This window comes from Orycteropus afer, unplaced genomic scaffold, assembly GCF_000298275.1.
Source record: "Orycteropus afer afer isolate SDZICR_OR568_19922 unplaced genomic scaffold, OryAfe1.0 scaffold00113, whole genome shotgun sequence".
NCBI classification, from domain to species: Eukaryota; Metazoa; Chordata; class Mammalia; order Tubulidentata; family Orycteropodidae; genus Orycteropus; species Orycteropus afer.
In genome coordinates this window covers 1,337,285-1,354,287 of record NW_006921700.1, presented here as the reverse complement: position 1 = coordinate 1,354,287, position 17,003 = coordinate 1,337,285, and the positions used below count along the sequence as shown (strand labels likewise).

Genomic DNA, 17,003 nt, shown 5'->3' with positions numbered 1-17,003 from the left:
GGCCTCACGCGTCTTTCTCGGAACTTCCTCGGCGCAAGGTAGGCTGTTGGAGGCCTGCGCGGGACCTTTCCGCGCGGCCCGGCTGGAGGCGGATGCCACGGAGGGCGGACCTCCCAGCGTCCTAGAGCAGCCGCGCGGCTTCCCAGACGGCGGCGCACTTCCGCCCGCGCCGGTCGCCGCTGCGAGGACCGCTGGGCTTTGGTGTGGTACTGCACTCGCTCTCTCCTGCCGCGAGTCTGGAGAGCGGGTGAGTGGGGCCGGGCGCCCCGCAAAGGGCTGCGCAGGGTCTGGGCCGGCGCAGAGGACCCAGGCCTAGGAGCGAAGGCCTGCAGCGTCCACCCCGGGCCGGAGCCTCTGGCTCCCGCCGGTCCCACCCTCTTCAGTGAGACTTCAGTGAGTCTTGTAGGAAGGCGAGCCTGGGCTTCCGAGTGGTCGGAGCTGTGGCTTCTAGCCTGGCTCTGTCTTGGCCACTCAGTCTCCGGGGCTTGGTTCTTCGAGCTCTACGGTGGGGGGCAGCGGTCTCTGAGCGCTGGTTCGCAGTCTCCGCAACCATGAGGAGTACCTGGGAAATCTTCCAAGTACTGTGGCCTCAGAATCACCAGTGGTTGTGATATGTATCCTGGACTGAGCACCACTGAGTGTCCAATGACAAGACTGTGAACTTGGGCAAGGAGCCAGTTAAAGCTGGCTGCTAACCAAAAGCTCGGCGGTTCGAACCCACCAGCAGCTCTGGGGGAGAAATACGAGGCAGTCAGCTCAGTAAAGATTTACATACAGTCTCGGAAACAGGGCACTTCTACTCTGTCCTGGGCGCTTATAACACCGTGGCGGTGCGTGTGCTGCGTACCACGGTACTTCGACCCGAATGGGCACTTTGTGGAATTGTAGATCGTAGGCACGAGAAACCACGCAGCCAGCAGTTTTTCGTCAAGACAGGGACCGAATCTGATTTGCTAACTCTTAATTCCTAGCGCCAACAATGGGTGCGTGCCACATAATGGAGCCTGTAAATGTGCATTGATTAGATAAATTAATTTCTGTCATCTCCTGCTCCGGTGGGAGAGTTTGACTACTTGTTTTTAATTTTTTTATTATGGAGACTTTTCAAACATAGACGAAAGTAGAATAATATAATGAACTGCCATTTTTTGGTCATATATCATCCCAATTCACAGGATTGTTTTAAAACAGATCTAAAGTATTACATCTCATTCATTAAATACTTGTTTATAACCATAATGGCATTACCAGTCTAGTAAGAATTTCATATTATCATCTACTAACTAGTGTTTCTAAGGAGTTCTGGTGACGTAGTGGGTAAGGCTACTAACCACAAATATGGCTGTTCAAACCCACCAGCAGCTCTGGGGAAGAAAGATGAGGTAGTCAGCTACAGTAAAGATTTACATACAGTCTTGAAAACAGAGCTGTTCTACTCTGTCCTAGGGCACTATGAGCTGGAATCGACTCAATGGCACTGGATTTGGTTTGGTATTTTTTTTTTTTTTTTTGTAGTGTTTAAACTTCCCCAATTGTTTCTTTCCCACTATCAGTTTGTCCAAAGCAGGATCCAAACTAAGTACATATGTTGCATTTGGTTAGTGTCTCTTAAATCTCCTTTACTCTTTAAGTTTTCCCTCCCTCTTTATTATCTTTTTCTTGCAGTGTACAGGTTATTTGTCCTGTAAAGTTTCCCAGATACTAGATTTTACTTTTTCTGTCCCTGAAGTGTCCTTTAAGAAACTGGTATTTAGATCCACAGGTGTTTTTAGATTTAGATTCCACTTTCTGGCAAGAAAACCTCCTAGGGTTACTGTATACCTCACAGTGCATCCTGGGAGTTAGGTAAGTGCTGTTCCTCTACGTGGGGCTGAGATTAATCAGTGGACCTTTCCTGTACACGTTGCACAACGGAGTAACTAAATCATTGTCCAGGGAATTAAAGAAGGATTACAGCTAATAACTGCAAAAGGAATGTGGTTGTTAGGTGCCGTTGAGTTAGTTCCAACTCATAGCAACCCTGTGTACCACAGAAGGAAACACTGCCCAGTCCTGGGCCGTCCTCACGATCCTTGCTTTACCAAAGCCCATCATTGTAGCCACTGTGTCGGTCCATCTCATTGAGGGTCTTCCCCTTCTGCGCTGAGCCTTCACTTTACTGAGCACGATGTCCTCCAGTGAGTGGTCCCTTCTGACAACATGACCAAAGTAGGTGAGAGCTCGCTTCCAAGGAGCGTTACGGACAATTATAGTACCACTTTTTGGCAACTCCTGATGAAATAATGGATCCTGGCAGGGATCATTAGTTGCTACGAACATCAAGAGATATAACCAGACACCTATCAAGTATCATGGGAGCTCTGGTAGCATAGTGCCTAAGGTACTTGACTGCCAACCAGAAGGCTGGCAGTTCAAACTCACCAGCCACTCCTCTGAAGGAAGGTGGGGCAATCTACTTCCGTAGTGATACTGCCTCGGAAACCCAAGGAGGAGCACATAACAACAACAACATCAAGTATCATCGGAGGAATGGGGGTGGGGATATAAAGGAAACAAGGTTGGCTCTGAGTTGATAATTGTTGAAATTCTGTGATGGATACGTTGCAATGAATTACACTAATCTCTCTACTTTTCTATGTGTTTGAACTTATTCATAATAAAAAGTTTAAAAAAAAAATTGGATCAACTACTTGATTAGTAAATTTGAGTTAACCTGACCCATCCATTTTAGTTACCTGTTAGCCTTTGACTAAGTGGGTCTGAAATTAGACTGCACATTGGAATCACAGAGGAGGACGGGTTTTTTTTTTTTTTTTTTTTTGCCTTTTTTAATTGTAAAACCTACATCTCACTCAAAGAATTTCCTATATTGTTCTGGGATAGAGACCAATCACTAATAGGTTTTAAAAGCACTCCAGATGATTCTTGTGTGCTCCCAGGGTTGTGTACCACTGGCCTAGACCCATTATTTGTTAGGGGTCGCAAAGTGATGATACTCTATCATTCCTTTTGCATTTATTAGCTGCTTTTTTTTTTTTTTTTTTTTTTTACTTTCTACACTATGTTTATTCTCACCTCTCCTGCAAACTGCAATCCAATGGGAAACCCTCTGCAAATTAAGCTACTTAATTATCAGAGGAAGGCTTGATCTTGGAGGTGAAAATGTGGAGTAACACCTGGAAGGGACACTAGAGAGAACCTCCAAGTCTACGTGTGGGGTAGAGAGACACATCACCACTTTGTGTGAGGTGTGTGTGGGGTGGGAGGGGGAAGCTGACTGAATCGCAGATTAGAAAGGAAGACTGGATGATGTGTGATTACAAAAGCAAGTTTAGCCTTATGGTACATTTTTTTAAAATTTATTAAATATTTTATAAACATTAATACTGCTTATTGCAACCAGAAACAATTGAAACAAATATTTAGAAATTAATAACCCCCCTCATTTTAATCATCCCTGAGATAACCCATGTTAACAGTATACTGTATATCCATCCACTCCTGTCTTTCTCCGTCTTATATACATACAAAGAATTAGGAGAGACTGTTGTTATAAAAATGAGATCATGCCATTGCCGTCTGTAACTTCTTTCATTGTCATCCTTCCAGGAAAACAGTTGCAGACCTAACTATTAGCTGTACAGTTCATAGTATGATGTACAATAGTCAACAATTTCCCTATTGACATATATTTAGATTATTTCCAATTTTTTGCCACCTTAAATCCCACCACAATAAACATTCTGTATAGATCTTTTATTTCTGTAGGGTAAATTCCCCAAAATGGGGTTGCTAGTCCAAAGGGTATTGTTGTCAGTATTATCATTATTACTGGTAATAGATATTGCCACAATACTCTCTCAAAACTTAGTAGCAATTTATCTCCATCATGGGTAATAAATGAGAGATATGTAAGAATTATGTAAATAGTTCTTAAAATTATTTCTCTGTCTGCCTCCCTCTCGTCAATGTGCATCATCCACAATTGGTGATTTGTAAGTTTCAGTTTGTTTGCATTCTGTTTGATGCACATCTTCCGCCACAGAAGAATGTCAGAGATGGAAGACGTGCCCAGAAATAGTAAAAGAGAAAACAGGGATGCCAGCAGTGGGCAGAAATCTGTGCCTCACTGACCACTTACAATAGCAGAGCCAAGTCCTGACCTGGGAGCCCTGACGGTATGGTGGTTGAGTGCCCCACTGCTAACTGAAGGTGTCTGAACCCACCAGTCACTCTGTGGAAGAAAGATGTGACAGTGTACTTCTGTAAAAATTACAGCCTTAGAAACCCCACAGGGCAGTTCTGTTCTGTCCTACAAAGTTACTAGGAGTTGGAACCAACTTGACAGCAACAGGTTTTTTGGGTTTGAAGTCCTCACCAGTCATGGATCCTGTCATTTGAGTTGATGAGAAGTTCACTCAGTGTTACTCTGAAGTATCAGCGTTACTGGAGAATGTTGTAGAGAGTTACTGTTGTTTATGGTTGTTCAGGGCACCCCAGGACCTCAACACAATTTTTAATTGCCTGCGTTTTGCTGCCTTTTTTTTTGTTGTTGTTAGCAGCCACACAACATTTGGTAACTTGTGGTTTTAGCCAGTTAAAACTGCACCCAACCCACTGCTATCAAGTCGACTCCAACTCATAGCAACCCTCTAGTTAGGAGTTGTTCAATCTTACTTTGGATTTGCATGAAAAATTATTAGAGAACAGGAATCCAGAATGTTCTGAATAACCAAAAAAATAAATAGCAGTAATCTCCCAGGAACCTGTTTTTGGTGATGTGAACAGTTCGGAGAAATAATCCGCAGGTGGTTTTTCCATTGCAGGGCAGAAGATGTCTATGGATGTGACATTTCTGGGGACGGGCGCAGCGTACCCATCCCCGACCCGGGGTGCTTCTGCTCTGGTCCTTCGGTGTGAGGGAGAGTGCTGGCTCTTTGACTGCGGGGAGGGAACTCAGACACAGCTTATGAAAAGCCAACTTAAAGCAGGTTAGTGTACATTCAGAGCTATCTCATGACAATGATTTCTGGTTATACTTCATTTTCTTGGCCCTTTTGCTCAGAAACGCCCCTGGCAGGTCTGTCCACTTCAGTGCTGGAGGCCTGACAAGACTTGGAAGGCCCTCAGTCATCTGGCCACAGCCACTGAGCCTCATTTGTTTGTTTATTTGCTTTTCATTCATCCTGTAAATGTTGAGAGCAAGAATTTCTTATGTAGGCTAGGAGTGAGTGTGGAATGGGCTGCATCAGGCGTGTTAAATGGATATTGCCCTAGCAATCCAGGGAGGAGGAGAGGAGCACATGCTTATTTCCAACAGCAGATACTTAGAAGTGTCAGGAGAGGGATGCAAAGGGCAGTAAATGTCCAGAGGAGGGTGTTCTGGTTCCCTAGTCCCGCTCTGACAGGAATATACCACAAATGGGATGGCCTTAACAAACCGGAGTTTATTCTTACAATTTGGAGGCTTTAAGTCCAAGTTCAAAGTGCCAGGTTCTAGGGGCTGGGTGAAAGCCCCTCAACCTTGGGTTGCAGCTCTGCCTCCTGCTCTTGGCCCACTGAAACTAGAAGCTTTTCTTCACTCAGCTGCTGGCTGCTGAGGCTGAGAAACCCCAAGGTTGACAAGTAAAAAGACACTGTCCCGATGTTACCAACCCACAGAGCAGGCCATTAGTTCAAGTCCATTGTAAGTCCCAAGGTTGACAGAGCATGGCAGGCCTCTGAACAACAACACGGCTACATGAAGGGTTCAAGCGTGCTATAAGCTAGAGACCATTCCCCAAGGCTTCTCCTTATATACAGGAAGCAGACCACATCCCTAAGGCAGCTACTCAGCGGCTCCATTAGACTCCACCATGGGGTTGATTACCAGTCTCATCATGGGGAATACTACATCCAGCTGCCCAGCCACTCAGTCAGGCCCAGCCAAGTTGACACACAAACTTAACTACCACAGAGGGACACATCCCAGAGAAGGTGGCCTCTGAGGTGTTGAAGAACACACAGAAGAAGGGCAGTGAACAAAGAAGAATGGAGTGAACCAAGACTCAGCACCAGGGAGGCTGGGAGCACATGGTTAAAAGCCTCGGCCCAGTCAAGCCAACCTGGGTCCCAGTCCCAGTTCTGTCTTGGCTTTATGACCTTAGCAGACCAGAAACCATTCTTAAGCTTTACTTCCCTTGTGTCAAAATGGGGGAAAAAAACTCTTACTAAGAAGTGATGTTATGAGAATTATATGTAACGATCCTATTTCTGTGTGGCTGCCTCCTTATCTTCAATTAGATTTTAACTCAAATGCTATTTCCTCAAAGGATTTCTCTAAACCTCCTGGATTAAGTAGTTCCTCCCTCACCTTGGTCATTTTACTGCTTCATCCTATTTTGTTGACTTTAATCAATATCTGATTGCATCATCAATATCTGAAATTATTTATCTAAATAATTGTTTCTGTGTTTCTTGTCTGTGTCCCTGTGCTATAAAGTAAGCTCAATGGTCAATTATATATCTGGTAGATGCCTAATAAATACCATTCAGTTAATGAGTGATGAGATGCTGAGCACTTAGTTCAGTTCCTCTCACTCATTAGGTCTTGATGAATGGCAGTCATGAAAGTTATCATTCCTAGGACTCATCACAGTGTATGGCATTTGATAACTTAGGAAAGAGACTCACAGGTTCTGAGGATCTCTTAGTCTTGTGATGGAAACTGACATGCAAACAGACAGGCACAGTGTAAGATGATAAGCAGAACAATGGAGGTATTTCTGAGAACTTTTGCGCATGAAGATGACATTAGCTGCTTGCATGTTCAGAGAAGGCATCCCAGATGTGGGGACAGTTGAACTAGAATCTAAAAGATGAATAAAAGTATCTCCAGGGAGAGGAGTAGGGATGGATGTTCCAGAAAGAGACAACAAAGCCAACAGTAAGTCAGGGAGTTTCCAGAAAAGAAATGGTATGTTTGGGGAACATTAAATCCAGAACATTGAGTACTTGGCTAGGAGAAATGGGAGATGAGAATGCTGAAAAAAGAAGTGGGGGCAGACTGTGAAGTCTTATATGGCATGATAAAATATTTAGACCTTATTATTCTGTTGGCAGTAAGGAACCATTAAAAATCTGTAGTCAGAGGGATGATGTGATTTGACTTGTTTTACTTTTCTGATTAAAAAAAAGTAAAGATTGAGAGAGAGAATAGCATTAAGAACATCAGTAGAGGAAGCAGGGGTAGGGATAGAGACAAGGAATTCAGCTTGAGAGATAAGTGGCGCCAACAGGAAGTAGTGACTGATTGGATGTGTAGGGTATGAGAAAGGGAAGAACTTAAAGTATTACACAGTACCAAGGATGAAGTCATGGACCAAGATAGGGAGCCACGAAAGAGCTGTTGGAGGAAGGAGCTAATACATAGAGTTTGGGACACAAGGTCTTGAGGTGCACGCAATTCTACCATAATTACATACTGTCTTGTGTTGAAACCCTGAGGTGAGAGCAGGTCCTATATGCTTCATGTCTCTTGATCAAACATGTGTTCCTTTCATGATGACTCTCAGGGTAGGCACAGGCCAGAGTGGAGGCTGTGATGTTTTAACATGTTAGAATGTAGGAGTTGAAGTAGAGTAGGGGATAGATTAAAATCGAAACAAGAAACTGTTTAATGTGGGTATTAAACTGTTAAGTTTTGGGTGGGAAGGTAAATCTTTACTTTTATATTTGTATTAGTTATCTAATGATGCATAACAGATTACCACAAACCTAGAGGCTTAACCACCACTCATCTGTCGGTTTGTGGTCCTGTGGTGGCTTGCATGTTGCTGTGATGCTGGAAGCTGTGTCACTGGTGTTTCAAGTATCAGCAAGGTCACCTGTGGTGGATAGGTTTCAGCAGAGCTTCCAGACTAAGAAAGACAAGGAAGAAGGAAGTGGTGGTCCACTTGTGAAAAAAATGAAATGGAACATGTAAGTCTGATATCCTAGGCCTTAGTGAGCTGAAATGGACTTGCATTGGCCATTTTTGAATCAGACAATCATATAGTCTACTATGCTGAGAGTGATAGATTGAAGAGGAATGGTATCACATTCATTGTCAAAAAGAACATTTCAAGATTTGTCCTGAATTACCATGATATCAGTGACAGGATAATAACCATATACCTATAAGGAAGACCAGTTAATACTCCTGTTATTCACATTTACACAGCAACCACTAAAGCTAAAGATGAAGAAATTGAAGATTTTTACCAACTTCTGCAGTCTGAAATTGCAATCAACATGTATTAATAGTTACTGGTAGAATGCAAAAGTTGGAAATGAAGAAGCATTGGTTGTTGGAAAATATAGCCTTGGTGAAGGAAATCTCATGATAGAATTTTGCAAGACCAATGACTTATTTACTACAAATACCTTTTTTCAACAACATGGTGGCTATACATGTGGACCTCACCAGATGGAATATAGGAATCAGATCAGCTACATCTGTGGAAAGACATAATAGTGAAGCTCAATATTGTCAGGCTGACTGTGGAATAGAGCATCGTTTGCTCATATGCAGGTTCAAGTTGAAGCTAAAGAAAATTAAAACAAGTCCATGAGAGCCAAACTGTGACCTTGGTTATATCCCACCTGAATTTAGAGACCATCTGAAGAATAGATTTGATCCATTGAACTCCAGTGACCAAAGACCAACGAGTCATGGGATGGCATTAAAGACATCCTACATGAAGAAAGCAAAAGGTCATTACAAAGACAGGAAAGGAAAAAAAAAGACCAAAATGGATGTCAGAAGAGACTTTGAAACTTGCTCTTGAAAGGCAAGTAGCTAAAGCAAATGGAAGAAATGATGAAATAAAAGAAATGAACAGAAAATTTCAAAAAGTGGCTAAAGAAGACATCGTAAAGTATGAAATGTGCAAGACTTGGAGTTAGAAAAACAAAAGGAAAGAATATACTTGGCATCTCGTGAGCTGAAGGAACTGAAGAATAAATTCAAGCCTCAAGTTGCAATATTGAAGGATTCTATGGGCAAAATATTGGATGATGCAGGAAGCATCAGAAGAAGATGGAAGGAATACACTGTACCATTGCTCAGCCATTTCTGGAAGTAGCATATGATGAAAAAACAATGGTATTGAAGGAAGAAGTTCAAGCTGCACTGAAGGAATTGGCCAAAAACACGGCTCCAGGAATTGACAGACTACCCATTGAGATGCTTCAACAAACAGATGTAGTGCTGGAAGTGCTCACTCATTTTTGCCAAGAAATTTGGTTGACTAACTGAAAGAGATCTATATTTGTGCCGATTCCACAGTAAGGTGATCCAACAGAATGCATGAATTATTATTGAACCATATCATTAATATCACACACAGTAAAATTTTGTTGAAGGTAATTAAAAAATGGTTGCAGCAGTATATCAACAGAGAACTGCCAGAAGTTCAAGTTGGATTCAGAAGAGAGAGTGTTGTGAAATACATCATTGCTGATATCAGATAGATGTTGGCTGAAACCAAAGAATAACAGAAATATGTTTGCTTGTGTTTTATTGACTATGCAAAGGCATTTGATTGTGTGAATCATAACAAATTATGGACAACATTGCGAAGAATGGGAATTTCAGAGCACAGCTGTACTCATGAGGAATCTATACATAGACCAAGAGGCTGTCGTTCATACAGAACAAGGGGATACTTCATGGTGTAAAATTAGGAAAAGTATGCATCAGGATTGTGTTCTTTCATTGTACTTACTCAATCTGTATGCTGAGCAGATAATCTGAGAAGCTGGACTATATGAAGAACATGGTGTCAGGATTGGAGGAAGAATAATTAACAACCTGCAATATGCAGATGACACAACCTTGCTTGCTGAAAGTGAGGCTGATCTGAAGCATTTACTGATAAATACCAGTAAGTGTGAATTACACTTCACCATAAAGAAAACAAAATCCTTGTTACTGGACCAATAAGGAACATCACAATAAATGGAGAAAAGATTGAAGTTGTCAGAGATTTCATTTTACTTGAATCTATAATCAACACCCATGGAAGCAGCAGTCACAATATCAGACAGCATATGGCACTGGGCATATCTGCTGCAAATGAGCTCTTTAAAGTGTTCAAGAGCAAAGATGTCACTTTGAAGCTAAGGTATGCCTGACTCAAGTCATGGAATTTTCAGTGGGCTCATGTACATGTGAAAGCTGGACAATGAATAAGGAAGACCCGAAGAATTAATGCATTTGAATTGTGGTTTTGGTGAAAGATATTGAAAATACCATCGACTGCCAAAAGAATGAACAAATGTGTCTTGGAAGACATATAGCTGCAGTGCTCCTTAGAAGCAAGAATGGCCAGATTTCATCTCACGTACTTTGGCCACATTGTCAAAGGGAGCCATTCCTTGGAGAAGGAAGGATAGCATGCTTGGTAAGTGGAGGGTCAGTGAAAAGGGGGAAGACCCTCAACAAGATGGATTGACACAGTGTCTGCAATGATGGGCTCAAGCTTGGCAATGATTGTGAAGATGGCAAAGAACCTGGCAGGGTTTTATTCTGTTGTACACAGTGTTGGCACCTGACAACAGCAACAAAAGAGGCTTAAAACAACACACATTTACTACCCCATAGTTTCTGGAGTCTAGTCCCTGTTTAGCTGGGTCCTCTGCTTCAGGGTCTCACCAAGCTGCAGTCAATTGTTGGCTGGGTCTCTGGTCTCAGCAGAGATTACCCTGCGGAAGAATCAGCTTGTAAGCTCACTCAGGCTGTTGGCAGAATGCTTGTGGTTATAGGACTAAGGCTGCCCTCAGCTCCTGGTGGCCTCCCCACAATTCCTTGCTGTGTGGGCTTCTTTCTAGTAACTTTCTCACCAGCAACCAGGGAGAGAGACTTTAGAGTGAATCGTCTTGCACAACTGAGTCTTTTCTGACATAATGTAGTCACAGTACATCCCTCTGCCCTCTTCTGCCGGTTAGAAGCAAGTCACAAGTTCTAGCCACACTCAGAGGAAGGGGGTTATAGGAGAGTGTGAACACCAGAAGGCGGAGGTCATGGAAGATACCTTAAATCTTTTTGCCATAATACTCTTATGTAATATTTTATATTTTACAGTTATTTTATATGTCTATTTTTAAATAAACATATAAAACTAAACCTGGCAAAAACAACAAAAAAGCCCAACGGAACCTTCAGTTTACTAAATTTTTATTGGCTTGGAAAAAAAGTTCTAGACCTCAAAGAGGAAGGTGGATGAGGACATTGGAAAGAAGCACCCTCAGTACACGCTGGTTTCCCTCAGTAACTCGGATGGACCATTTGCTGTTTGATTTATTGAAGCTGCTTACAGCTTGTACTACCCTCTGGGGTGATCCATTATATGAGCTTAACAGGAAATACCTTTTATTTTTCTAAACATATTTCTTGTAAGCTTCCATGGTTCTGATATGTAGGCATCTAGCAAGTTTGCTTGTCTGTTTCCTTCATGATATTAAAGAATGAGCATAAGCTTTTTTCCCTCTTCAAAAAAATGATGTAAAGTATTACAAAAGTATAATTTTAAAAAAATAAAACATGTATATACATATTGTAAATGTTCAAACAAAGCAGAGAAATGTAAAGAAGTAAAAGCCCAAATCCCCCTCTCATAGATAAATTTTCTATACATGTAGATCTGTTAATGGTATAGATGTATTTGTACATATTCACACATGTATATGTGTGTGTGTGTAGTTTTGCATAAATGAAGTCATACTATACTTAATGTAACCCCCCCCCCCCCCACTGACCAATATATATAAACAGCGCATTGCAGCCATTTTCCCATGGCAGTTACTGTAACTGCACCATCATTTTTAGTGGATGGTTAGTATTGAAGTCCTCTATGGGATGACGCATTTTCTCCCCTCTAATGTTCTTGTTCTCAAGTGAAAATAACTCATGCATTTTTCTCTCTTCATTTGATAACTTCCTCATACCTTTGATAATTGTGGTTGTCATTCCTTCTGTCTGTGAAATCAAGTTTCTTGAAAAATGAAATGTTTGTCTTCTATGAAACTGTGACAACGATGAGAAGCAATTTTTCACTTACTTGTCTCACTTGGTTTGGGTTCACAGGTTGTTGTGGTTGTTCAGTTCTAGCTTTGTTTTGGTGAGACAGGGAGAGGGCCCGGAAAGTCTGACGGTGGCAGCGTTGAGACCAGCGTGCCAGCGGGGGACTCCCAGCCGCTCTAGCTTATTTGTCTCCAGAGGCCTCAGGACACATTGAAGGTGCTTGACAGCCTGGATGGAGGAAGGGAAAAGGGAGGGGTTCTAGAAGTCAAAGAACAGCCAAAACAGGAGCTAAAAGGAGAAAAGAAATTACAAAGAACATCACAAAACAAAATGTGTACAAATTGTTAAATGGAAAACTGAGTTGCTCTGTAAACTTCACTCTCAGCCCATGAAAAAGAGAGAGAGAGAGAGAAAAGAAAAAGGAGCATGAGGAAACATCTAGAATACCTCCTGGAGATTCTCAGGGCCCAAACTTGGCTGCTGTCAATCTAGTGTTATCTGCTTCTGGGCCTGGGCTTGGTGTGGTGATGCTGAGATTTGCTGGGAGAACACTTTTGCCTTGATGTCACTGGAAATTGCATTACAGATAAACTGTTCCTGTTCTTTGGTATCAAACGTTTGGAATACATGGGCCGTGAGCTCGCAGTGGAAGCTCTGTTATATTGAAAATGTGCTCATTGTGGTTGTTAATTTTAAAATGCCTTGTGGTACATCTCCAAATTAGGCCCATGTGGCATCCTGCCATGTACCAGCAGTAAATTCAATTCACCACTGGCTAAATCAAGTTACAACCTAAGCCAATATATACTGAAGACGCTATTGTGTTAGTTCACACGGAAAGGAAGAGACAGTCTAAAGGACCCTTCGTAATACTGGAGCAGATCCGACCCCTGATTTACATTCCTGTGTCTACTCCCACCTCCACACCCCCTTTCCTCCGTCCCTTCCTCTGCCACCTCCCTGCTTCCCCCACTTCCCTACTCTTTCCCTCCCTACCCCCCTCTTTCTTGTCCTCTCCCTCCAACTTCCTCCAAAGAAGCAAAACTGTACTTGGCTGCTTAATCTTAGTCTACTGTAGAGAGTCCTTACAAGGCAATTTTGGGTTCAGGCACTGGTCCAGTCATTTGAAGCCGATGGAACATTTGCTTTGCTGCAAGTACATTTTGCTATTTTCAGAGGGAGCAGTAGGGGGCAGTGTAACTGCCCATGCTTTTGGTACATGGGGCCTATCTAGCTCCTTATATGAATTATTTGGGTATATTCACTTATTTTTAGATGAGAATATATGTAGGAAACTGAAAACTATATAATTTGAAGATGTTTTCTGGCAAAAAAAAAAAAAAAGTAATACTTTATGAAATCATCCAGCGAAATAAAGACTGTCTTTCTTGTTTCGGGAATCATGTAGGAAGATGTAAAGGAACAGGTTCCTGGTGGTAAGTAGAACTTCTCGACTTCTCGGTTCATATTATTGCTTCTTATGTAAGTTGTTATGCTTGTTTCAAGGAGCTTTGCGTCGGTTTTCATTTCTGAAAAGTTCCCAATGGTATTTCTCTATCTTAATCAAAAGGGAGAATCACCAAGATCTTCATCACGCATCTTCACGGAGACCATTTCTTTGGCCTTCCTGGCCTCCTCTGCACAATCAGTCTGCAGAGTAGCTCCACGGTCACCAAACAGCCTGTGGAAATCTATGGCCCTGTAGGCCTTCGGGACTTTATCTGGCGAACCATGGAACTCTCTCACACAGAGCTGGTCTTCCCGTATGTGGTCCATGAGCTGGTGCCCACAGCTGATCAGTGTCCTCCTGAAGAACAGAAGGAATTCACACATAGGAAAGGACCAGACAGCCCTGCCCAAGAGGAGCAAGGGAGGACTATCATGTTAGACTCAGAAGAGGACTCGTACCTTTTGGTTGATGATGAACAGTTTATTGTAAAAGCATTTCGCCTCTTTCACCGAATTCCCTCCTTTGGATTTTCGGTCATGGAGAAGAAACGCCCAGGTAAACTCAACGCTCAGAAACTGAAAGATCTCGGTAAGTGTTTGGTATGTTTTTTTTTCTCCCTTCTCGTCAATCAACTAGTATTAACTGAAACTGTTAAAAGTGCCCTAGATTCTTCCTTTCCTGTCTCCCAGCCTAAAACTGATATTTTCTCTATTTCCTATGCCCAAAATGTGCCGATTTCTTACAGGAAACCCTTGGAGCCAGAAGGGTGCTTGCTACTCAGACCAAAACCCAAGTATATATCTAAGTCTTTCTCTCATCAACTCCTTGGATGCAAATTGTAGTTTGTCTTACCTTCAGCTTATGCTGCCTTGGTTGGGAGGAGTGGCTTGGATGGTGGTGGTGCTGGGTGTTGTTTTAGGTCTAGGCTTTTAGTTGCTCATGTATTGCATTTGAAAGATGTTTTTGATGACAACTTTGGCTTGAGAGGTTCCCCCTCCATAGTTCTTAATAATCATGCAACTAAAACAATCTACCTTCTTTGTCAATGTTGCCTACTCTTTTGACCTTGATGAAGTTAATCTGGTGTTCAGAGCAGAGCACCTCAACCAGTTTTACACACCTAGGTTCATCACATTTGGAGGCAAAGCACATAAAGGCATGCTTGTTGCCCTTGTAAAGCTTCACACCTCCTCCCTGCGAGGCCACCCTCTCCGAAAGGGATCCCCTGCACCTTGTGGCGTATAATGGCCTAACCCATTATACTGCCAGCATCCCTACCTTTCTTGGCTTGGTCACGGCAGAGACATTAAAAAGCAGGGTAGTGGTTTTTCTATGTTTGTTTATATGTTTAGACAGTTTTTTCCTTCTTTTCCAACTAAAACAAAATGCTAGATACAGAGGAAAAGTGATGTTGACCAAAGGTAGTTTTATTATCTAAAAACCTGGAGGAATGCTGTTCTGCTTGGAAACTTTAAACATGATCTGTATTGGAATTTGTATATTATTTGGCCCAGCATGATGACTAGGTGCTGGTCTAGAGTAGTCTGAGATGGAAGCCCAGCTTGGTAAGTGTGGAACTGGGCTGTCTACCAAGAAATGAATTGTGTGTAATTCCCTAAAATTCTCCTTCATCTTGTGATCAAACAGTCTCTCCAGCAACGTTTTCATTGAGGTAGTCAGTTTGTAGGTGCCTATCTTGACTAGGCATTGATTATGTTGTTATTTAAATGAACACTTTAATTTTACCCAAAGATGAACCTATTAAATAAAGCACTCTCAAAAACCATTAGTCCCATACAAAGCAGGGAATTCGAATGGTTATCATCACTATAGTGAAGTCTTCGTGGGACTTGGGAGGTTAAAGCTCATCTGACACGAATATGTGGGAAATACCTTTTTAAGGCCTAGGGCATTCTAATATCACTAAGTTTTTTCAAATGTATAGATATTCTAGTTTCTGTAAGTAGTAGAAACATTTATAACAGTTACAAAAAGAAATGGAAGCCTCTTCCATTTGCTGTTTGCTGTGCTGTTAAGAGACTCCTTTAAGAAGTCATGAATCCCATTCCCATGACGTATTGTTATCTGCCTTCATCATTAGGTGTTCCACCCGGTCCCGCCTATGGGAAGCTGAAGAATGGAATATCTATTGTTCTGGAGAATGGGGTTACAATTTCTCCCCAAGATGTTTTAAAAAAGCCTGTCGTTGGAAGAAAAATCTGCATCTTGGGTGACTGTTGTGGGGTCGTGGGTGATGGAGGAGTGAAACTGTGCTCTGGAGCAGACCTGCTGATCCATGAAGCGACCCTGGATGATACCCAGATGGACAAAGCGAAGGAGCATGGCCACAGCACGCCACAGATGGCGGCAGTGTTTGCAAAGTTGTGCCAAGCAAAGAGGCTGGTTCTCACTCACTTCAGTCAGAGGTACAAGCCAGTTGCCTTGGCCAGAGAGGGAGAAACAGATGGTACTGCAGAACTGAAACAGCAAGCTGAATCAGTGTTGGGTCTCCAAGAAGTGACTCTAGCAGAAGATTTTATGGTGATTGGCATTCCAATCAAGAAATGACACCAGCCTTCCCATATGCAGATTGCATGTCAGTGAACATGTTGCTGAACCTTCAGTCCAGTTGGGTTTTTGTTTGTTTGGTTGGTTTAAATTATTTGGGCCCTAATAATCCTAAAGAGGATGACTCTACACTGCTGAACTGACTCAGCAATAAGAGGGAGCAAGCTTTTTGATAATAAATAATTTTTAGAAGAAAAAGAACAGCATCCTTCTTTTCTTTAAAATTCAAATTTGATGAAATGATACACTATTCAGATACACTTCCTGTTTTGTGACTACTGCCTCAGATATAAGCCAGTACCCCCATGCAATCCTGGCTTTAGCATCTGCCCAGCTTCAGTGCTGTTACTGGAGCAGGGCTTGGGGTATTTTGGCAGTTTGTATTGAATCTGCTCATGTCATTAACAGAATAGAGAGAAATGTAATGGGGCATTGGACGTGTAGGATTGGAGATAACCCTGCTAAGTCTTGAAGTCTTTGCTGGAATATTGAATGCAGGCTCAGGCGAGGTGTTTCTTTTTCAGTGTTTTTGTTTTTTTTTTAACTGAACTTCCTGGTTTGCTATAAGCCTGTGGTTCTCAGGTGATGATGATACCACACTCCTAGGGAATGTTTTTCTTTTTGTCACAGTGACTAAGGGGCACTACTGGTATTTAGTGGGCAAGGGGCCAGGGATGTTAGATGTCCTGCAAAATTTGTATCAGTCCTGTAGGAGATAGAATTATCTTGCCCCAAAAGGCAAATTACAGACATGTTGAAATACACAACAAGTTAAAACTTACACTCCTGATGTGAATATACCTTATCAAAATTAATAACATAACCAACTGAATTACTAGTCAAATCCTACAACAGATCATAAAGAACTAGCTAAGTGGATATGTTGGAAATAGGATATCACATCAAATATTATTTGAAAGAAATGAGCCATCAGCTACAACT

At 42.2% G+C, this 17,003-nt stretch overlaps 1 protein-coding gene across 1 annotated transcript; it reads left to right on the top strand.

The window, feature by feature from the left end:
* The first annotated feature begins 4,025 nt into the window (after positions 1-4,025).
* ELAC1 (elaC ribonuclease Z 1) lies at positions 4,026-16,061 on the top strand. The gene is made up of 4 exons (XM_007943810.2): positions 4,026-4,121; positions 4,832-4,991; positions 13,614-14,081; positions 15,595-16,061. The coding sequence occupies exons 1-4, from the start codon at positions 4,026-4,028 to the stop codon at positions 16,059-16,061; spliced, it is 1,191 nt and encodes a 396-aa protein (XP_007942001.2).
* The last annotated feature ends 942 nt before the right edge of the window (positions 16,062-17,003 follow it).